Source organism: Choloepus didactylus, chromosome 21 (genome assembly GCF_015220235.1).
Source record: "Choloepus didactylus isolate mChoDid1 chromosome 21, mChoDid1.pri, whole genome shotgun sequence".
In the NCBI taxonomy this organism is placed as follows: domain Eukaryota; kingdom Metazoa; phylum Chordata; class Mammalia; order Pilosa; family Megalonychidae; genus Choloepus; species Choloepus didactylus.
The window spans coordinates 15613695-15637149 of record NC_051327.1 but is presented as its reverse complement, the minus strand read 5'-3'; the positions used below and the strand labels follow the sequence as shown (position 1 = coordinate 15637149).

The following is a 23455-nucleotide window of genomic DNA, read 5'->3' as shown; positions in this document are numbered from 1 at the left end:
CCCTGAGAACATGGCACAGACCATGCGACGTGCTCACAAAATGTGTAGGTCAAAAGGATGCAGAGGCCCACGGCCCCTGCCCAGACATACGGCACCCAGCAGAGCTAAGGGCCTCCTCAGCGTTTCCACGTTTAATAAGGAACCCGTCTGGTGCCTGTCCCAACTGCCCCAAAAAGCTCCATGTCTTACGTGGACAGAGGCTGGCTCCTAACCTGGAAAGCTTAACACCAGTGACGCTTCTGGTGAACAACAACTGAAGCTTCCCGGCTGGAGTCAAGGGTGGCCAGGGGAGGTCCTTGGGTGAGAAGCAGTGTTTGCACCCTCCACACTGCGTGGCCCGGCCAGCAGCTCCCACCACCCCCACCTTCACTCCCCTTCCAAGACGGAGCCTCTGAAGAGACTCCTGGGAGGCCGAGACCTCACCCTGCATGCCCTCCGCAAACCCTGCCCCAGCCACAACCACCTCCGCTCCCCAGAGCCTTCCCAGGCTGCCCCGCTCCGCCCGTGCTTCCTGCTGTGCCTGAACCTTGCTCGGCTTGGAAGCCGGCACCTCAGCCCAGGTGGAGACATTCCACTTCGAGACCTGCCTCGGCCTCTGTCACTCACAGAAACTCGGGCAAGCTGACGGCAGCTTTCTCCCTTGTAAAATGGGAACTTTCAGGCCACCGGAATGTTCCACGAGGTGATGTATCTCTGCGAGCGCTGGCCAGGGAACCGAGGCACTGTGGCTGAGCTGAGTGCCACCCGGTGTGGCCAGCGGGAGTTTTCCTGTTTATTCTACAGCGGGAGCGTAAGAGGGACTCACGACTTGAACGTCCGCTGTCTCCCCCAGGCTGCTGTCCTCGTCAGGACACCCAGCCTGGAGCAAGACCCTCACCCCGACGCCGCAGAGCGAAGGGCAGCCGGCGCCCTCTTCCCCATCGCACCTGCCTTCCCGGCCTGCCGCCTCTGGGCTGAAGGCTGAGGTGACGGCCACTTCCGTCACCAGCTCTGCTCCTGCCGCTGGGAAAGGTTTGGGGAGGGACAGGGCGAGGCCATTCCAAGGGTCACAAGGTCGTTATTAACAAACTGCTCCGGGGGACCTCAGGGTGGAGGGGTTGTGGCTTATTCCCTCCCCGGGCTGGTTGAGGGTCTCAGCCCTGGGCCTAAAGACCTCCATTTGGACAAAGCCCCACACTCAGCCCAGGCAACTCTCCCGGGTCCAGCCACAATAACTGTCCCAGCTCAACAACCTTCAATGGCTCCCTCCTGCCTATAGAAAAAGGCCCAAACTTGCCTTGCTTATCTCTTTTGATTGAAGTTCTGTCACCTCATCTCCTTTCCAAAGGCTAGAGCTGGCTTACTCAACCCTCCGCCTGACATGCCCTCTCCCTTCCCAGGCTCCCCAGTCCTTCAGAGCCAGCTCCAATTTCACCTCCTCCAGGAAGTCTTCTCTGACCACAAGGGGAAAGGGTCATACTATGGGAGGGTCCCCACAGTCCTCCAGACACAAATGTCATGGCAGTGGCGGTGGGTGGGCTTCCTGTTGGTTGGGAGGGGGGCTCAGGAAAAAGTCACAGGTCAATTCAGATCTGGAATCTTTCTTGAATTCCTCCTCTGTCCTCACTGCCCAGCCTCCCACTTGACTTCTTCCTTCAGGCTCCCAGGATCAGCCGAGACCCTGCACTGTTCCCTCTTTCCCTCGGGACCAAATCCCAACACCTTTACCAGCTCTTTCCAGCTGCGCCTGCCCCATCTCCTCCTCCCGCCCTTCTCACACTCTAACCCCTGGGGAATGCGGGCAGCCCTGTTCCGGAAGCCCTAGCTGCACGCGTGCGCTGCTCCCTCTGCCTGGGATGCCCCCTCCCCTGTGGCTTTCGCCTGGTAGGCTCCTCCTATTCAGTCAGATCCACCCCCAAGGTCACCTCCTCCTGAAAGTCCTCCTGGATTGCACCCCTACCTGCTGGGCTGAGTGCCTCTGTCTGCTGATGCTGTAATTCTGGTTCCTGCGTCTTTCTCCTCTGGGACCACAAGGGCTGAGGCTCAAGCCCCTGCCCCTCCTTGCCTGCCCTGGCTGGGCTTGGCCCAGGGAAACAGCCACAAAGGACACTAGTCATAACGCGTTGGGCAGGTTGTGTAACAGTTCTGTGCCTCGGTTTCCTCAGTTGTAAGGCGAGGATAATAAGAGTAGTTTCTAGTGCTTAGAACAGTGTCCGGCAGAGAAAGGCACTGACAGGTTGGTGAAATGAATCAACATGTTAAGGCAGTGGGTTCAATTCCAAACTTTCTAGTGTCTCGCACTCTGTTCCACGGGTCCCTCCCATGGGGTCCCCTGCACAGCCACGCTTCCTTTGTGCCTGGTCTCACAGCCCCCCGCCTCCCCCGTATAGCATCTATTTCAACAGCAACGCGACAACTCTTGGTGTAATTAGTTGCTGGCAGGACTTGAGGCTCACGGGGTCAGACTCTAGTTCCCAGCTGTGTCTCTGGGCCCAGCAAGATGCCGGCACCTAGCAGGGGCTCGATAAACAGGGCCTCCTGCCACCCCTGGGGGCTTGGAGTAAATGGCCACGCTGCCCTGTGGCATCTCCCTGGTTCCTGATGATCCTGCCAACATGACCTTCCGGGGCCTGCAAAACCAGCCCCCCAGGCCCTCAGCCTCCCTCTCTCCCTGCTCAGAGTCCCTCCCGTTTGCTGCCTGGAGAAGTTGGGAGTCTGTGGTGTCTTGGGCAGTAGATTAGAAATGATACTCTGGCAGGTTCCTTCTATCTTTGAAGTACCATGATTCTCAGCAGCCCTGCTTAAAGGTGTGAGCATCCATGAGTAAATGAAAATGTGCTTGGGCTGCCCACGTGTAGTCTTTGCGTGACTTGCATTCCGTGGTTAAGGCAGTAGGTTGTGTTTGTGACTCCTGTGCTCAGCTCGGGGCGCTGCACCCAGGGCAGGTGCTGAGCAGAAGTGTGGTGAATGAATGAGTGAGTGAGTGAGAGACCAGACAGACATCCTCGATGAGGGGCTGGGCTCCCCCTTGGGTACCTTGTGCCCACTGTCCTTTTGCTGTGGAGCAGGAAGCACAGCAGGCCTCTGAAGCATGTGCTTCTCGAGCTGCACGGGGGCTGGGCCAGCCCCTCCCACTGGCTTTCTGCCCAAGAGCACATGTGAGATCGCCACGGCGCGTGGCTGGGCAGTGGCTTTCTTGGAGACTCAAGTGTCCTCACTGGTATAGAGGGCCTGGTACAGCCGTCTCAGGAGCCATAAATGGTCACCTCCAGCCCCCTCGGGCCATTCCTCAGATCCTGTTTTAGGAATTAACCTGAGAAGACTGTATGCTTGGGCAACCCAAACACATTTTCATTTCCTTATGGGCACTAATCCCTTTGCACAGAACTGCGGAGAATCATGGCACCGGTGCATATGAGAAATGAATAAGCTTATCATTAAAGGTAAATTTCCAACTGCAGGTAACTGGAGAAGTAAGCAGGGTGCATCTACCACCCTGACTGCTTCGTAATAATGTAGGAAAGTTAAGGTTGTAACATTAAGTGAAAACAATTACGTATACATATATATAATACGATCATAAGTGAGTTTAAAAAAAGACCCAATAACTTGTGCATGGAAAAAAAAGTTGGAAGAAAAAAAAGAATATGTTAGCAGCAGCTGTCTTTGGGGCACGACCATGGTTCTTGAAAATGTCGTTTGTTGTGTGCTCTGCATGTTCCGAGGAACGGGACGGTGGCTGCAGCCAGCAGTGGTGTTCCTGAGCGAGTGTGGGTAACTGACTCTGCGTCTCCCTTCCCAGCCCTCACCGATGGGGCAGACGACGACACCTCCCCGTAAACTGACGTGTGTTTGTCAGCACAGTGCCTGGCAGCCCCGCAAAGATCCCACAGATGCTAGTTGTTACTTTAGGGCAGGACAAACATCATAAACTCTAATAACACACATAAAAGGATCTGACAGAGGGGGAAACGGAAGTGACCACTAATGGGTGTGGGGTTTCTTTTTGGGGTGATGAGAACCTCCTGGAATCGGATAGCGGTTGGGCAACATTGTGAATATACCAAAACCATGGAATTGTACATTTTAAAATTAAAATGGTGAATGGGATGGTATGTGAATGACATCCCAGTAAGGGGAAAAAACGGAAAAATAAAGATGATAAAAGGATCGTAATCAGGGCTTCCTCCAATGGAGACGTGAGGACCGAGGACATGCTGAAGCACGTGCACGCAGCAGGTGCTCAATAAAGCGTGCTGCTCTGCTTTCTTGGTTGTTTTATCTCTGCTGGGTACCACTGTGACCTCTGGAGTCTTCCCCAGGGCAGCTGCCCGAGGACAAAGGGAGGGACAGAAATAAGGATGTGGGCAGGCCGCCCTGACCTCAGGGGGCCCCTGGGTGGGAGCGCCACTTACCCAGGAAGCCTTCCTCATCGACGATGATGGTGTAATCCTCTGGCGTCTCGGTCAGACTGAAGAACTTGCACCTGGGCCAAGGACAATCATGGGACAGCGAGTTAGTTCAGCACCTCCTGGAGAGGACCCCCTGTGGCAGCCACCCAGCCCCTCGCCCCCAGGAAGTGTGGTACAGCAGGAGATGACTCAGTTTCCCCAGAGCTCAGTGCCAGGGTGTTTGTGGCCTCCACTAAGTTCCTTGTCCCTGGCCCTGCCCTGCTCCCCCCAGGCTCTGACTCAGTAGGTCTTGGCTGAGGCCTGGAGATGCTGGCTGTCCCCTCTGCACCCCACAGTCTGTGGGGACTACTGAGCCAGCTGCCCCTAAGGTTCCCCCCAGGCCTGAAAGTTTTTGCTCCACTTTTTCTCAGGGGAAGGAGTCAAAAAAGGGCAGCTCTTGGTGGGGGTCTCACAGACGAACTGCCTTTTGGTGCCCCTCGCATTCCGACCTCCAGGCCTTTGCCTGCTCTCCCTGCAGCGGACTTCTCTTCCTAGGGAGAGGCAGAAGTGTAGCTGTCTGTGACATTCTGGGGGCAAGAATTCCTTCCTGGCCACAAGATGTCTTTGGAAATACTATTTGGTCCAGGGTGGGTGTTGCTTACTTCCCCCCAAATCTAGGCCATCGAGTCCCCAAGGACAGGGACTGGGCACTGCCCTGTCTCTCTGCATCTCGTCCCTGTGGGCCCGGTCCCCAGCACTGGGGTGCTTGGCTCTGTGTCCAGGCAGCCCTTGGGGGAGCCTCGAGGCTTTCATTCCCTGGGGGCCGGGTGTCATCCATCTCTCGACGCCCTCCCCCTGCCCCCACCAGCCAGAACCGCCCCGAGCACCCCAGGGAGGCCACAGAGAGGTCCCCCAAGCCTGAGCCTGGCCTTGAGCAAGCACGAGCAGCGGCGTGGAAGAAATGGATCCACGGTCTTTATTGGGCATCACCACTCTCCAGCTTGAGGCCATGCGTGGGCTCTGTGCCCAATGCGTAAAACCCATCCATCACAAGAAGCATCCAGAAAGAGGTTCAACAAACAACCCAGGCAAAGGCCCAAATATTGCTTTCACCAAGATTCAAATGGAAAAGGAACCTGGCAGCAGACAGAGAGCTGCAGGGGCTGGGGGTGGCCGGAATGTCCACAGATCTCTCTCCCCACGGGCCTTCCCTTCCTGCCAGCTGCCCTGCAACTCTGCAGTCTCATCACAGAAACCTCCGTGGCATCCACTTCCATTTTAAAAAAAATTTCCCCAAGGATGTAGAGCAACTGGAAAATCTCAGACATTGCTGGTGGGAATGCAAAATGTTACAGCCACTTTGGAATATGGTCTGGCAGTTTATTGTCAAGTTAAACATACACTCGCCATCTGACCCGGCAATCCTATTCCCAGGAATTTACCCAAGAGAAAGGAAAACAAAAGACCACACGAAAACCTATGTACAAAAATGTTTACAGACTTTATTTGTAATCATCCCAAACTGCAAACCACTCCAGTGTCCTGCCTTCAATGGCTAAACGGTGACACCTCTGTCCTCTGGAACGTCACTTTGGCAATAAAAACAAAGGCACCTCAGAATCACGCAATGACACGAATGGATCGTAAATGCATTTTGCTATGTGAGAGAAGCCAGCCTCAAAAGGTTGCTTATTGTCAGACTCCATCGATACGACATTCTGGAAAAGGCAAAATTATAACAACAGAGAGAGAACAGATCCGTGTTGCTGGGGTCCGAGGTGGGGGCACTGGGGAACTTTTTGGGGGGGTGGAATCATTCTAATTCTTAATTCGTGGCGGTGGTGGTGGTTACACAACTGTTTGCATTTGTCAAAACTCAAAGAGCTGCGTGCTAAAAAAGTGTGCTTCACCGTTTGTACATGAAACCGCAATAAAACTGACTTAAAAGGGAGAAGGCTTGAGTGCGGGGGGTATTGAAGTCGGAATTCTCTGCCCGATTAAGGTCAGCCAACAGCACCCACGCTGCCACTTCCCTGCAGCTCTTTGGTTTTCAAATTAGATCTCTGTCCCTGCCTGTCCCCTATCCAATTTGCAACCATTGCCAGGACAAATGAAATCCATAATTGCTTTGGGGACGACAGCAAATTATCACCTTCTTAAGTGGCCAGCTCTGCACTGCCCGCGTGGTCTGGCCCAGCTCCTTGCTAGGGACCCGCGTGCACTTGGACCCAGGCTCGGAGCCCCTCAAGTCGCCAGGCTCCCGTGAGCAGGGACTCGCTGGGCAGGGCAGTGCCCACCCAGCTGTCTGCCAGAACCCTGGGGAGGTGAACAGATGTGGAGCTCGTGCCCCATGACCTCTTGGCTGGGAAGGATGCTCCAGAAATAGACGCCACGGATTATTCTGGAGGGCAAAAACACCCGCAGAAGGAGACAGCAGGCTGGGGGTAAGTGCGGTATAAATATGTCACTGACGTGACCCCTCTCCCGGGGCCAGTGTCTCTGCGGCCTGGCCAGCTGCTGGACGTCAATCTCAGAACACGCATCCTGGTGTGGGCATGCCACGGGCGGGCCAGGCAGCTGCAGGGACCTGCCACCCTCTCTCCCATCGCCCAACTTGGGAGTTGGACCCCAGACTCCTCCCACTCTCCCTGGGCCCCCTACATCCCATGTGGCTCTGAGCCCTGCCTTTCCTCCCGTGTCTCTCTGGGATCTGCTTCCCTCTCTCAGTCCCACTCCCTGCTACAGCCTCTCTTGTCTGGACAAGTGTCCCAGCCTCCCCGCTGGCCTTGCTCCTGTGCTCTCAGTCAGCCTCCTTGCCTCCAACGGCCGACAGCCGTGTTTCCCACAGCCCAGCACTCCTCTCCCTCTTTGTTGGTTGGAGGTTTCTTGTTTATCCTTCAAGTCCCATTTGTGCATCTCGTCTGGGTGAAATCTCTCTGGAGCCGCACCAGCTGCCTCCTCTCCCTCACCTTCCCCCACAGAGGTGGCCTCCGCTGAAAGCCTATGGCCTCCCTCAGTACACAGCCACGAGTCTTCCAGGCCCTTGTGGACAGCTGGGCTGCCGTTGTCACCCCTCTAGGGTATGTGAAGAGTGCCCTTTGAGTTGGGCAGTGCATGACCTGTGCAACTGTGCATGACGGTCCTGAGTGCTTTCGATAATCTACTACCAATACTACTTTAAGAGTCTGCTACCCTGGAGACCATAAACTCTGAGAGGTAAGGACTGTGGTTCTCTGTACACACACCTAGTATCAACACTGGCTAGGCACAGAATCAAAACTCAATGACTGCCGAGCGAACGAGTGGACTGATGACTTGCCTCGAAAGCCAGAGAAGGTCTAATCAGTACAGACGCTGCCTGCCTTCTTATAGGAGACACTAAACATCTCCAGTCCCAACCCTACCATCTTTAACGAGTCACGGCTGGATCTGCACCCCCAAGGTTGGGCCCCTGTGTTGGGCCCCCTGGTGCTCTGAATACAAGGGGCTACAGGGAGGACCAGCACCCAGGAAGCACCTGGCCTGGTGTGGCTCGGAAACCCGGGAGGGGGGGACCCTGTGCCATCTGTGTGCCCCTAGAGGACTCAGAAATGGGAAAAAGCAAGGGGGACGAGCCCACAGCCTGGGCGGACGGAAGCAAGCCGTGGTCCTACAGCCAAGAGACCTGGTTCCAGCTCCACCTGGCACCTGTGGGCCACCAGCCCTCTCTCTCCCAGGGAAAGCACGTTCCTCGGCACAGTGAGGGGTCAGGGCCGGGGGGACTCGGTCTCATCCAGCTCCAGCTTGGACCATGCACAGGCCTCGTGGAAGGACACGAGGATGGGAGGACCCCAGTCAGCCCCACTGTGGGGAGGCCCTCAAGCGGCGTGGCCAGTAAAACAAAGCATAGACAGATGACCCCAGATCCACCGAGTCTGTCCAAGAAACTCCTCTGAGAGCAGGGAAAACCCGGACCAACTCCTATCAGATCCCAAGAAACTGGTTTGGTGGAAGATCCACTTCTTGCGAGTGGCTGTGGACAGCTAGGCTGTGGGCGCGTCATGACTCTGGGGGAAGGAAGTGCATTCATCTCAGTCTATGAGGACAGTGCCCTTGGAGTCGGGCAGTGCACGACCTGTACAACTGGGCATGACGGTCCCGTGAGAACAGTTAGGTACCTGGGCACAAAACCCACAGCCACAAGCAACAAAGGAAGGAGACTGTCCAGCAGCCCCTGGGAGAGCCCTGGCTCATGATGGCCCAGGACACACCCCAAGAATCATGCTGGCACCGTGCCCGGGAGTGCTACTGATCCTGGGGTCCCGTGAACAGAGCACAGGTGCTGGATGAGAGGACAAGCTAGGCCAGGAACCCCAGGTCTGTTCAGAGCCTCACAGCAGACACGGTACCATATATATCCCCTTCAGCCTGGAGGAAGATTCTATCCACCACCCTCAAATCTTGGAAGAGCCATCATGGACCCTGGGAGGCAGGCTTATTTGGTGTGGCAGAGGACTTAAGGGCTTGGAGTCTGGCGGCCAGCTCTGCCACTTACACCTGCGCGACCTTAACCTGGCCGTGCCTCAGTTTCCTCATCTATAAGATAGGGATAACAACAGTACCTACTTAGCAGGATGGCTGAAGTGTGCGTTGCCACCCAGTATGGCTGTGGGAAGTGTTTGATGTGTCTGTTCTTCTTGGAGGGTCGAGGCAGGGGAAGGGAAGCCCATGGGGAGGCTGCCTGGGGTCCCCGGAAATGAGGAGCTCTGCAGGCAGCGGGTCCACGAGAGGCCAAATGGGCTGGCTGGGGAGGTGGGGAGGGGGCTGTTCTCAGAGGCAGGGGGGCTGCAGCCGTGATGCGGCCTGGATGGGGAGGCTGGACGGAATGCCCCCAAGGTTCCCCAGAGCTGGTTCTTGCACCCTAAACCCCAAGCAACAAGCCTGGCCGTAAAGGCTCCGTCCATCATCCCAGCAGCCACCTCCCACCAGGACACCAGCATGGGATGATGACACCGCTTTGTGACGGAAGAGACTAACTCAGCTTGAAACCCGGTGAGGCTGTGCCAACCCCAGCTGCCCCCAGCTCCCTGGCACGTCACAGATGCTAAGGCCATCTGAGCACAGGGGCCATCCAGATCAGGGGGGATGCCCGGCGGAAGCCAAATCGCCACTGTGTGGGATCACCCGTCAGGCTCTGCCTCACCTTCTCCGTCACCCGCCAGCCTTGCCAGGGCCCCATGAGGCTCGTGCTTCCCTCCTCCAGCTCTCTCCACCACCACAATGCCCCCCTGCTGTAGCCAGGGCTTGGTTAAGGTGGCCTGTGCATGAGAGCCCACTCAGACGGCCTGGGGCTCGGGGAGGAGGGGGCTGCAGGGTCACAGTGCTGCACCCTGCTGAGGCCACCTGAAGTCCCCTGCTGGCCAACTACAAAACTAGGTCACACCTTTGGGATTAGAGCCAGGCCTGCCCTGCTTTGAAATGAGCCCAGAAATTTTCACCCAAACCACAGGGGCCCACCAGCAGGCCCCCGAAGAGGCTTTCTGCACTTCCCAAGAACCTATGCACACACCGTCTCATCGTTCATTTGTTCAAGTCAGTCCTCGAGGACCGTGAACAACCATTAGCCCATTCTGAATTATGGCACAAGCTTAAAAAGCCAGGAGTGTTCCTAGTAAAACGTTGCCCACACAGTCGGGGACAAGGAAGCTCAGCCACACGTTTCCCCGGAGTGCGTCACGGTGAGGGGGGAGAGGGGCCAGGGTCTGCCTGTCTTCGAGACCCCCTGCCGCTGCCGGCTTCCCCCAGCTGACCGGCTCTGTCCTGGAACAGACATGGGGCCGGGGGGCAGAAGCAGCCTCCACGCTGAGCTGGCCCCGGGGCTTCGCTTCCTAAAGGGAAACCAGGCAGGGAGGGTGCATCAGGCTGGCTTTGTTCTCTGCCAGCTGTGACTTTTTCATCTGTTTCTCCCTATCATTTACAGTTCTCCTACAGTCTCTCCTACCCTTTACAGTTCATTTCTATTGTTGTTAACAATTAGAAGTTGCTGGGGCAGGTTTTAGTTAAGTCTTGCATGGGTCCTGCCGTTTGAAGGGCAGACTGGACAGGAGGGTTTTTTCCCTGTAGGATAGAAAAAAATCTGCCATCATCCCGGGCTACTAGAATCCAACCAGACAGTGTGGGTGACGGCGTTTTGCAAATTCGATGGTGAGACGCAGAGGCAGGACTGCAGAGGAGGCGGGCAGAGCAGGAGGAGTCAGAAGGGTCTGGATAAGGTCTTTCCCACTCCCAGGCCCAGGAAACAGCCTAATTCAATGGCTACATCAGTCAGTCATTCAGCAAACATTAAGTGTCTTTATGCATCAAGCACTGGGGATACACTTTAAATAAAACAATTGGAATTTACATGGGGTCTAGAATAAAATATACAGTGTGTCAGATGGCCCTGAGTGCTGTAAAGAAGAAAGGAAGAAAAAAAAAAGCAGAGAAGGGGGATGGGATGGGGAGAAGGCACGTGCGATTTCAAATCCAGTCGGACAGGGAAGACTTCCGCGACACTGCAGGCGGGGAAGGGCAGCCTGCTGTCCCGGGAAGGCTGCTGCAGGCAGAGGGCAGAGGCTGTGGAAAGCCTAAGGGGGTCGTGGCTGTAGTGCTGAGCAAGACAAAGAGGCCCTAGGGAGCCAGGGGTGGGGAAACGACGGGAGACAACAGCAGGGGCAATGGGCCACGGGGAGGGAGAGATGCTGCAAGGCTTGGGGTGGATGGATGGAAGGCAGCAGGGAGACCAGCTGGGAGGCTGTGCCTTTGTGTGTTTGTTTTTTTTAGACCATGCTGGTGAAAGGGGACAGTGGCTTTGACCCGGCTGATCATGTTGGACGTGGGTCTGTTCGTGGCCAGGACATCATATTCAACAAATTGCGGGAGGCAAGGCTGGTTCAGAAATACGAGGCCAAGGCAGGGAACCGTCTTCCACGGGCAGTGCTCCTGGTCAGAGCCGCCGTGGAAGCCCTTCGGAGAGGGAGGTCAGCTGGCGAGGACGGGGCCTGGATTCCAGGCTGTAGTAACTGACTTGCCTCTGAACTTGGCCGTGACCCACAGCTTCAGGACTTTCCTCCGTAGAGACCTGGAAAGGGGAGGAGCCTGGGAGCAGGGCCGGCCTGCCCCTGCCCTAGGAGGGCAGTAGGGAGCATCCCCATGTCCGTCCCTGGGTCCGTTTTTCTGGGGCTGTCAGGTGGCCTGAGCCCTCATGCCAGGGCAGGAACCCACAGTCAGGGGAAGGCACACACGAGGAGGTGAACGGGGGCGTCCTTCCTTCCTTCCTCGGGTGGCTGAAAGTGGGAAAAATGTGATGGTCCTTGATTTAGCCCCAGTTCCTCTCCTCTCAAGGAGGTTTGAAAATCCCACCTGTGCAGAGTAGCTTAGGATTAAAGGAGGCTCTGCACACACGTGTGAGGGCTTGGGAACCTGGTCTGGGCACCTGGTGGTCGTTCGCTGTGCTGGGGTAGGAGCCCCGAGGCTGAACCTGGCATTTCCAGAACCCTGGGCCGGCAGCCAGGAGCAAGTCTCCTTCTAGTGGCTCGTGGTTCCTCTGGCCCTAGAGGAGCCCCGTCGGTTTCCAGGGCTCCCCACTCAACCCCGACCCTTGGCAGGACGACTGTCAGCCTCACACACAGACCCAGGAGCCCAGGTCAGCTCCTGCGGGAGGTCCGGAGCTCCCGCCCCAGGCTGTCACCCACCTCCGTCACCTCCCTGACAACGGTCACATTCACCAAGTCACTGCGACTGGTCCCTCACAGCCGGGTCTTTCCTGGCGAGACAGCAAACCGGGGAGATGGGGCCATGGCACGAGCTCCATGCTTGATCAGCATCGACAGAAGAAGACGCAATGTATGTGTCCCATTTTACAGACAGGAAGACTGAGACTTGGTGAGGTCAACGCAGTGTCCGGGGATCCACCCAGCTGTCTGCCTGGAAGGTGGGCACAGCCTGAGGCAGGTGAGGGCAGAGATCCACGGCGGCACCTTCCCCACGACCCAGGCAACAGGAGACAGGGCCCGAGATTTCAGGAGAGGCTCTTCCCTGGAGCTAGACCCAGACGCCCTCGTCAGGAGGGCAAGCCTCTGCACATGGCAGAATGTCATCCAGCGTCAAAATGAACAATCTTCAGTGATGCGCAAAAATAGGAATGAGTCTCGGCAAGAGAACAAGTCCCCAAATGCCACACAGAACTTGGTACTTTTTTTACAGGGTTAAGAGCAACTATAATTTAAAAAAGACACCTAAAGGACTACATATAATTGCAACGTAACTTCATAAAAGGGAAAACAGGGGTGGAGGAAGGCAGGGGATGGAACCTGGAGACGTGTAACTGCAGGCTTCCGTCAAGGTCCTCATGTTCCTTCCAGGCAACAGCTGTGTGTGTTTCATCACGTTATTAACATTAATGACTCCAAGACAGAATAAAAGTGGATGCCGTGAAGATCCACGATGGATGGGGGTGATGACCCTGGGCTGAGGCCCACCGGGGCAGAGCACCACGACTGCAATTGGACCCCGGATTGGGTGGAAGTTGAGGTGGCAGGTGGGTCTGGCAGAAGGGCAGGTAGGACTCAGCCACAGAGCTGGAGCCAGGCTGGGCCTCCAGGCACAGAAAGGATGCCAGCATCCGGCAGGAAACGAAGTCCAAGAGCCAACAGAGAGGAGGTGGCCAGAGAGGGGTCCAGGCACCAGAATGAGTCAAGAGCCCCAGGGCCACCCACCCCCACCACCCCCTGGGCTCCCATCTGGTCATCCAGTTTGTCCTACAGGCCAGTGATCTGGGGGTTCACAGTGGCTCCACAGATGTACCTTCACTCCCCAACTTGGCCCTTGGGACCATAGTCCCACCTTCGTCTGGAGCCCCGATGGTGCTGTGGGTGAGTGTTTCAGAAACAGCTATGCTTTAGAGTTGGGGAGCCTGGGTGTGAGCTGCGGTGAGGATGCCAGCCCTCAGACGATTTGCCCGGCCTCTGAGCCTGTCTCCCACCCACGAGACGGGCACCGCTCCACCGGCCGCGGGGACCAGGGCACAGAGTCCCCATCACTTATGTAGATACAAGCGCTAAGGCACACAGAGGTGGTTCAAACAGTGCCGGGTTTTCCTTCCCCTGGACCCCGAGTTTGACAATGGCACTGACATGACTGGAAGCTCATTTGACTTTCCACGTTCACCATCCTGCAGCCAAGAACACACAGCCTCTTACCTTTCCAAGGATTCAAACAGCTTTTTGTCAGCAAGTTAAAAAACGAATTAAAATACCCGCCCCTAAAGCAATGGGTCACTCTCCTGCCACCCCCTCATTGCCCCCCAAGGCCCCTGATGCTGTTTCCCGGGAATCACTGTTGCCTGGAGGGCTGTTGTTACAGAGAACGTGCAGCCAAGCTGTGCTGCGCTACTGCCTGGCAACTCCGTGGGTGCCCCGAGGCCTCCTGGGTCACCTGAGGGTCTCTCTCACCTCCCGAGGCCACTCCAGCCACCCCCTCCTCTGTACAGCTGCTGCTGGCCTGGGGCGGTGGTGGCCTGGGCCGCCCCAGCCACGGACACCTCTGTGACCCCTCCCGACCCTGTCCCCCTCAGCCGTGACCTCCGGCTGGGAAATCTTCACAGGCACCGGGGGCTCCTGCCTCTCCCACTTCTCTCACCCTCAGCCCCGACGTCTCCCTCGACTTCCTGAGGCCAAGCAGGGAGGGGGCCCCTCGCAAAACGTCTCTGACTCTTGGCCCATCTTCTCCCTCCCCAAACGCCTTCCCCCTTGCCCGCTCCCACAAGCGCCTCTCTCCCAGCAATGAGTCTCTGCCTCATACTTGGCCGCCTCCTCTCCACGGCCAAACAGGCTCAAGTTTCCTGCGGCCTAGAGAGGTTTCCCCTCACCCTCCTCGGGCCACTCCAGACCCACTGCCAAGGCTCCACTCGCCCTCGGTCCGCCCCCGGCTCATTCCAGGGCCGGGTCCCTGGCACCCTCCTGCCCTCGGACTCCCGGCTGGTCCCCCGCAGCCGGCTGGGACCTTCTCTAGGAACCGGAATCTTCCACGTGGTCTCCTCCAACTTCTCAGCCAGCAACACTCCGCTCTGGCCTCCTGCCATGACCTTTCCCCACACACATGGCTGTGCAGGGGCCACCCCGGGCCTGCTGAGCCTCACCTGTGCTCGCTCCCCCAGCTCTCCCACTCCCACGGGAGCCCTGGTTTATCTCCCGAGCTTCACGTGTGCACTTCTCTGCCTCCGCTGTATCTGTCCTGTAGTCACTTCTCACACCCCCATTTTACAGATGAAGAAACAGGCTTGGCAAGGAAGATGGAGAGTGTGGCAGGTCCTCCTAGAGTGGCTGAGATGTGCCCTCATCTTGAGGGCTTGACCCCAAAAACTTCTTGTTGTTCCCCACTGGGCTTGGCCTACAGCCAATGTCAGGGCAGAGCCAGGCCTGGAGCTGACCCTAATCTGCGGCCGAGAAGCTGAGTCATCTCGGAGAACATTCTCCTCTTCAATCGCTGGGCCGCCTGTGCAGGACAGCCTGGCTGACGTGGGAAACTCGATCTGTTTACCCTCGGATTCCTGAGGGCAGAACCAGGCCCTCGCTCGGGCAGCTCCCGGGCATCCTGGGCGACAGGCCCTGGCCTGGTCAGAGCCCTGTTCCGGCCACAGACCTAAACCCAGAAGGCACAGGGCAGGGGGAGTGGGAGCGGAGGGAGGGCCATGAACTGGTAAAGCTGTCTAGCAAAACCCGCCCTGGGAGGTTCAGGTTTCTGAACTGGATGAGTGAGCATAGAGAAGAGAATTGCAAGTGTCCATTTAGTCTGTGGGGTGACTGACAACAGGTCCCCAGTAAAGCTACACAGGAAGGCTCTCCCTATGATGCTGGAGACAGGCAGGCCGCGCACACAGAATCAGGGGCAAGACCGGAAGGGCACCCTGTGCTGCCCCCTGCAGGGACGGAAGCCCCGCTCTGAGGCATCCCTGACACTCAGCATCCATCGGCATACCCCTAGAGACGGGGCGCTCACTCCTTTGCAAGGCAATTCAGTCCATCTTGGGGTGGCTGATTTCTAGAGAGCTCTATGGATGTGGCCTCCTTTTAACTGGCACCCTCCTGGTCTGGATCCTGCCCTTTGGTCACCTAAATATGTGTCTCTCCAGCTGGGAAAGTGACAGGGCAGGAGCCCAGCAGGTCTGTCACCTCTTCTACAGTAGCACAATGACCGGCTCTTTACTGCGGAAATAAAGAAACACTGGCTCTTGACCTTGGCTGCACAGTGAACTTGCCTTGTGAGCTCTAAAAAATACCGATGCCGGGGCCCCACCCCCAGCGGGCCGGGTGAGGGTGTGCAGCGCAAGTTGGAAAACCAGCAAGACAGGAGCCAACCTCCCTCTCTCCCCAGATGCCTGGGCCTTCCTGCCCCGGAGGGTCCCTGGCAGGCTGCCTAATGAGCAGACATTCAAGTTCTGGTGGTCCGCCCGGGCCAGTGCCAAACTGCAGGGCCCTGTTAATTTAAGGGCCCCCAGCTGGCCCCCTCTGGGGCTACCTCACACCCCCACGCCCAGCCCAGGCTGTCCTGATGTCTGCAGACTGCCCAAGGCAGCGGGAGGGATGGTATTTTCTGGATCCCTTGAACACAGAGGGTGATGGGGTCTGCTAACTAGCCACAGTCCCAGCGCTGTTCAAGTGTATTCCACAACTGTGACTACTGAACCAAGCCTGGGGGCCTCAGCACCACAAGTTATAAAGTGAAGACAACTGTCTCTCTCACTGTGGGAGCGACCAAGTCAAAACCGAGAATGCACAGCAGACCCTGGAAGCAAGGTGGCCCCTGAAGTCATCACCTTGGCTGGTTGTTTCCACTGGGCACAAGCAATGCCCGGTTACCATGATGACGGGGGTGGGGACGCGACGAGGGAAACCGACAGCCTTGGTTTGCTGGGGCTGTCCCAGCATTAGCATGGGAGTCCTGCACCCCAGGAAACCCATCAGTCCCGCCCAGGGGAGTCAGTTCCTAAAGTCCTGTGGTCAGGGAGCAGCTTCTTCCGCAAGTCCCTCCTGATTAGCATCAGAAGAGGAAAGAACTTTTGTCTTGGATGGCTCATCTCTAGACCACAACCAAGGCTCAGAGAGGGCAAGGAGCTGCTGAGGGCACACGGACCTCTCACGAGTCAGAACCGGGGCCGAAGACTGTCCCCCTGCACGTGGTGACCATGAGCCACATGCCCAGGTGGAGCTTTCTCCTTTCCTGGAGTCCCCTGCCCCATGTGCCTGCTGGGGCCTGGCCTCTGGGTGGCCGTGCTCCTGGGCACACTTGACAGTCCTATTAGCCTTCTGCAGGCCTGTGGTGTGGTGGCCTGGCACACCCTGGGCAGGCGCCTCCTCTGACTTGTCCCCCATGTGCCCTGGAAAGAGTCTGGGGGTGACTCTGGAAGCAGATGGACCTGAGGCTCAAATCCTGGCTCTCCTAGTTAGCAGCTTTGTGACCGAAGGCAAGTTACTTACCTTCTCTGAGCCTCTCAGTTTAGTTACGGGTAAAACGGGGCCTGCTGTGACTCCCCCACCAGGAAGGCCGTGGGAAGGAAAGCAGAGACTGAGTGTAGGGGAGACAGGGCTGAAACTGTGGGTTTGCACGGAAAGTCTGTTGGCAGGGGCTGCGACTCAGAGGGGCTTGAACGTTTCACCTCTGCCCGTCCTTCCTGCCGCCCCTGCTCCCCACCAAGGGCCACTCTGGCCAAGGACCCACCCAAAGTCAGACCCTGCCTGGGTGCCATCCTGGACTCCCCACTTCACACTCCTTCCCTACCCACTGTCCTTCACCTGGCCCGTCAACCTGACCACAAGGACCCTGAACAGACCCCTCTTCATCTCCGCGGTCACCTTCCGGCTGGCTCTCTGGAAGCCCGCAGCCCTGTCCATCGGCTCTCTACAGCTCAGGCAAGGAGTGGGAGACCGAATTACGTGCCCCAGTTTAGACATGTTCTCAATCTTAATCCACATTCCTGTGGGCATGAACCTGCTGTAAATAGGACCTCTTGAGGATGTTATTTTTAGTCAAGGTGTGGCCCAGCTGAATGAGGGTGGGTCTGAAGCCACGCTGCTAGGGGCCTTATAAGGAAAACCCCGAAGTCACGGACACGAGAAAGGAGAGGACATCTCCATGTGATGGGACAGCAAGGAACCAGAGCACCTCAGTCTTTGAGGAGAAAGCCAGCCTTGCCCATATCTTGACTTTGGACTTCTACCCTCAAAACTGTAAGCCAATAAATTCCCGTTCTTTAAGCCAATCCACTGTGTGGTGTTTGTCATAGCAGCACAAGCTAAGACACAAGGGCTTTCTTAAAACACACATCTGAGGATCTCACTCAAACGCCTTCCATGGCTCCCCATGACTGACAGGATGAGACTGAAAGCCTCAGCCTGGCTCACGGCATCTGGAGACTGGGCCGTCTTCCTTCAGCCTCTGCCCAGCTGTTCCTGGGCACCACAGGCCTGTGCCACTTTCAGGTCCCTTCTCGGGCTCTTCCATGTGTGGGGTTCTCACCGGGCACACTCCTTGCTGTGCTCCCCACCCCGGGCTGTCCTTCGGCTCTTGGGTAGCACCTTCACTGCCCCCCCCCCCTCCCCACTGTTGGCACCTGTCTAGCGAGATGCGTGTGCCACTGCTGAGTATACCTGCCCCCTAAAGATGCTGAGGGCCAGAGAGGGCAGGGATCAAGGCTCCTTTGACCTTGTGACACCAGCTCCTGGGGCCAAGTTGGCTTCGGCATGTTTGCTGATCGACTGCTACCTGCCTTAGGTCATGAGGGAGCTGGCCCTTGCCTGGGGGTCCCCTGGGGGCAGGTCAGGAGGAGGGGGTGGGAGGCACAGGGGCAAACCACTGGCTCCCTGCAGGACCTTGGCCCCAGCTCCTTCCTTGGCCTCAGTTTCCCCAGCTGCTTGGGCAATTTCCTGGGTCCCTTCAGGGCTCACAATCCCACGTCTCCCCAACATTTAATTACAGGAAGTTCAGCACTGTGAGGGGGAGGGCACTTCACAGGCTGATGGCCTGGTGATTTCACACCTTCCAGCTCACCAACCTTGGTGAGGTGCTGATGGTGGTTAGAAGCATTTTTCACGTGTCCTAAAGGCAAACCCATGCAAGCCGACACAATATATCCATGTGTGGCCGGTGAGCCAGGTTAACAAGCACCTAAAATAAACGTCAAACACAGGCAAATCACATTGATGCCAAGGAAGTCAGGATGGCGAGTGGAAGAGGGGAGTAGAGATTGGCAGAGGGTGCGGAGGAAACTTCTGGAATTCTGGTGATGTCCTCTTCTGGTTCTTGCCCTGAGTGTGTTCACTTTTTGAGAATTCACCTAGCCACTTGCTCATGACACACACGCACCTCTGTGTTACCCCTTGAGTCCTGAAGGAGAAGGGAGAGAGGGAGGCTGGCGGGACGGAGGCTGGCGGGACAGAGGCTGCGGATACAAGTTCTCTCCTCTTTTCCTGTCTCCATGGGCCCATCTGGATCACAGGTGAGCAGATATACCGAAGTGTCCACATGGAGGTGGCCTTTAGGGAAGCAGGGGCTTTGCAGGGGGTGGGGTGGGGTGGTGCACAGGCAGTGAGAAGGGGGTCTTAAGATGCACGAAGAGCAAGGATCCCCAAATCTTCCAGGCCAGCTTCCTACACCCTCAATTCCCATGATTCCACAAACGTGGCTCAAGCTTCCCCTGCGAAACTCCAGATTTGTGCAAGCATTTACACGCCCTGCCTCGGTGTCCCCGAGCCCACTGCAAAGCCTGCTGTCTCCATCGGGGCATCGGGGGGTCCTATGGCCGCTTATTCAAGCACCCAGTGCAGAGACAGAGTCCCTGTGGATAAGATGGGGGTGGGGGGTTACCCCCCAAATATATACGAACACAAGACACTGTGCCTCACAAAACAGTGGTAGGTAAGGGCCATGAAACAAGTAAGAGTCTGGCTAAAGGACACTGGGGGCTGCCTGTGGACGGGGTCCTCAGGAGACGACGTTTAGGCTGAGGCAGGAAGACACAGAAAAATCCAGAGAGGACAAAGGTACTATGATCCAAACACACAGACATAGCAGGATGTGCAAGGGTTAAAGAGAAGCACCATGAACCAAGAATTGGGATTACTCAACTCTCTGCACCTGAGATCCATTAAAAACAAAACCAAAAAACAAAAAGGTGGTGCAATGTTGGAGGGTGACGTGGAGGCGGGAAATGACAAGCTTCGGTTACGCTGTAAGCAGCTCACTTTGCCTGCAGTGGGGATGCCCATCCCTGCATCTCACGCCCACCCGGTTCATTCTCCCAACTCCCCCTCTGCCCCTGCCTGGGCCCTGTTTTCTCTCCAGTGGGGGGAGTTGGACTTGGGGTCTGTCTGTTGCAGGCCACTGGGGTGGGGGGTGGAGGGGGTCTATCGGGACCCAGGGCCCAGAGACTGAAGCCTGGGAGATGGGCCACTTCGGGATGGCACCAAGGCAGCCCCGGGGCCCTGAGCCCCCCCAGAGGGGTGCCCTTAGCCAGGAGCCTGAAGAACAGTCGGGGGGGCCCGGAGGATGCGTGCCCAGCCGTCCAGGGCACTCACTGAGGGACGCAGGTGGGCTGTGCTTCTGCAGGTGTCCCAGGAGCAGGAGGCGCAGGGGGTGGCAGGGGGAGGGGACCCCAGTTAAGGAGGAACCTGGAAGCCCCTCAGCAGGGGTCTCGGCTGAAAGGCCCACGAAGGGCAGCAGCTGAGATGTGTGGGCAAAGGGAACCAGGATTAAGAAAAGTCGATGCAGACCAGCTTTTGCATGTTAAATACCGGGGAACATTCTTAGTTTTTCTTCCTTGCACTTCGGGTAAAGAACAGTAGAGAAATATTTGTTCTGTACCCAGGACACAGGCTGGCGCACACCTGATGACAAACGGCGCCTGGTCTCGGCATGGGACTGAAGTGACTTGGAGCCCCGTCCCTGCCCAAGGGCGGCAGCCACGACTCAGCTCTGATCACCTGTTGCCATGTGGGCCCTGGGTTGCAAGATTTCCCAATATTTCAAGAGAAGTTGGAAACCCAGATTTTTAGGAACCCTCTCAAGGTTTAAATGTTGGTGTAATTTTTCAAAAAATCACACTGGGTAGGATCAAAGAAACCCTATCTGGCTGACAGAGACCCTGTTTCCCTCTCGGGTTCTTGTGTTAGGGCAGCCAGCAAAGGGTGTCTGTGTGTGTGTGCACTGGTGGGTCAGGGCCCAGAGGACGGAGGGGCGGGGGGGAGGTAAGCAAAAGGCCTCGCTGGACCCCTCAGAGCTTCCCAGGCTGCTTTCATTGGAAAATGAAGCAAAACGGAAGCCAGATAAAACAGCAGCACCTGTGACATCTGACCAGCTGTGTTCTGGCCCGCTCAGCGCTCGTGCTCCCACTTGGGGCTGCCCGACTCCCCCTGGAGCTCCCCAGCACCCTGGCCTGGCCGGTGCCTCGAGTATGGTGCCCCCCAGGCTTGTCAGGCTGCCTGCCCCTCTCGGGAGGGAGGAAGAGGCACAAGCCTCTGCTCCCGGCCCACCCCAGCAAGCGGGGGGAACCCTGCACATCACGCATCTCCCCGTACCTCTGGGTCCAGGCCTCGGGGAAGGCATCCCGGAGGAGGTGGTGTCTGAAGTTTCCGAATGGAGCCCCATGAAGTTCCTGGCACTCCACGCCCGGGCAGACTGCTTCTTTTAGGGGCCCTTTGGTGTGTCCCCCAGCACCTGCCCTCACTGGTGACCCACTTCTCCCAATCCTGAGCTAAGGCAGCCAATGGTAAAAGGTACCTGGTGTTCACTGTCACTGAGCCCACATGGAATCTTCTAGAACAGTGTTGTCCAATAAGCTTCTGAAGATGGTGGAAATGGTCAATATCTGCACTGTCCAATATGTCCAACTTGAAATGAGGCCAGTGCAGCTAAGGAAATGCAGTTTTAATTTTATTTAATTGCAGTTAATTTAAATAGCCAACTGTGCTAGAGGTGACCAATGTGGACAGCATAGTTCTAGAACTTCTCAACCCACCCCTCACTCAAATCCAGGCAGCCTCCACCGGAAACGGCCCGAGCAGCCCCCTGGCCTGCAGCTCCCGGTCCTGCCCCTGCCTGGCCACACTGCTCTGTCTGACCCCTAGGCCATCGGGGACTAGCCTTCCGGGCTCCGGTTCCCCACACGGCTCCTGCTGTCGGGAACCTCACCGAGGCCCTGGCAGGAGGCAAGATCTCAGGTTTGCTGCTCACATCACTACCCTCCTTCTTTAGGAGAAGTCTCCCTGTTCGCTCAGCCCACAGGAGAAAACTTTCAGCATTTACACGGGACACCTTTAGTGAGCTCAACTCGGGAAGAAAGGCAGAAAGACCATTCTTGGGCCCAACGGTGCCTCTTTCTGAACCCTCCCCAGAGGGAGACAGGGAAACTGAGGCCCAGGAAGGCTCTCACCCGTGGAGGAGGTCGATACCAGCCTGGAAGCTGTGCTCCCTCGCGGCCAGACCCAATGGCCAGGGACGTGTGGGGGACCCGGGGAGATGACGGCTACGGACCCCTAATGAGGCTGGGCATTGCGGGGAACAGACACCTGTGACAGTGCAACCAGCCAACAGCAGATGACGGATAAAGGGCTGGACCCCACGGCATCCCGGGAAAAACGTGGACAGGGAGGTGGCGCCGGGAGCCGGGCCAGCTGGCAACACAGGGAGGAGTGGCGGGCGCGGGAGGACTTCCCAGAAGAGGGGACACCGTGCTGGGCCCTAAAGGACGGGGGTAATGAGAGGGAAAAGGGGGCTTCCCAGGGCAGGGGCACAGCAGACGAAGGCACGGGGGCAGGAGAGCATACAGACGGCTGGGAGGGAGGGGAGTGGGCCCCTGCCCCCATCCACCCCTCCTGCTCCGTTCTGGCAGTGACAGATGCCCCGTGGCTATCACAGGCCTGGCCCCGCAACGCACCTGTTGGTGGCCACCACCCCAGGGCCCCCGATGCTGGGGCTTGAGGTAGCAGCCAGGCCTCCCACACCCCGTGTGTCTCAGCCAAGTCTTTTCCAAATCCACGAAATCAGAGATGACCTGAAAGAGAAGTCAGGCTGGGCCTGGCCTGGAGTGGCCGAGGATTTAACGTGCTGCCCTCCTCAACCGGAAAGGGCAGTGCCTAACTCAGACGGTGCCATCCCAAGGTGCAGGGCTGGGGGTGGGAAAGGGCAGGTGAGGCACTGCTTGGGCCCAGACCTGTGGCCCTGCTGCAGAAAAGCTGTCGCTGATCTTTTTCTAACAAGCGGCTGGGAGACTGGGCCTCCCACAGGACGTCCTCAGGACTCCCCCAGGCCAGACCCAGCTCCCAGTCAGCAGGAAAGCTCTGCTTGCTAGCACTGAGGTCGCCTGCTCCTTCCAAAGAGCTCGGCCACGGCTGACACCCTCCTGCAAACCCCCGAGGCTGAGCCATCATGCCACCCTGGAGTCGTGGGGCCGATGATGCCATCGCCAGGACTCGAGCCTAAAATCAACACAGGCACCCACAGCCCAGTCCAGATTCTTGTAAACAACCACCCCCCACCCCACCCCAACCACCTCGAGGACACAGCATTTTGTTTTGCTGCTTCCACCTGTCATCACCCCTCTGAGCTGCCTGAACAACTTGGAGAAGGTCCAGGTGACCGGCCCTGCTCCTGGGGAGGAGGCCCAGGCCCCAGGGCCTTTTAGAGGCTTTATGCCAAATAGTTTGCTTTTACTAAAAATTCTCTCTCAGCCGGGGCCACGGCCAATGTTGCCAAGGCCCATGGGACAGAGGAGGAGACAGAGACGGAGACGGGGCTTCAGGAAAAAAAGAGATGAAGTCATCCAAACACAGCAATTAAAAATACAGTGCTCACAAGCCGGCAAAGTCTGTGTGATCACCCCATTTAGCAGATGAGGAAACTGAGGCCCCAAGAGGTCAACCCTTGCTTGATGCTGGGAACTGGGATGTGACCGGTAAGGAGTGAAGGGCCAACAGACCCTCTGGGCCCAAACAGGCCTGGGCTGCTGTGGCCATGTCCTCTGCCCCAGGAGACGAGGGATCCCAGGGGGCAACATCTTTCAGGGCCCTCTGGAG

The 23455-nt window shown here is 57.2% G+C and overlaps 1 protein-coding gene across 1 annotated transcript in view; it reads right to left on the bottom strand.

Annotated features, from left to right (window-relative positions):
* CASTOR2 (cytosolic arginine sensor for mTORC1 subunit 2) overlaps positions 1-23455 on the bottom strand; it is a 56576-nt gene that overhangs the window by 15421 nt on the left and 17700 nt on the right. The window contains exon 2 of the mRNA XM_037814467.1: positions 4395-4465. Within this exon, the coding sequence (XP_037670395.1) occupies positions 4395-4465 (71 nt within the window). The remainder of the gene's footprint in view (positions 1-4394; positions 4466-23455) is intronic.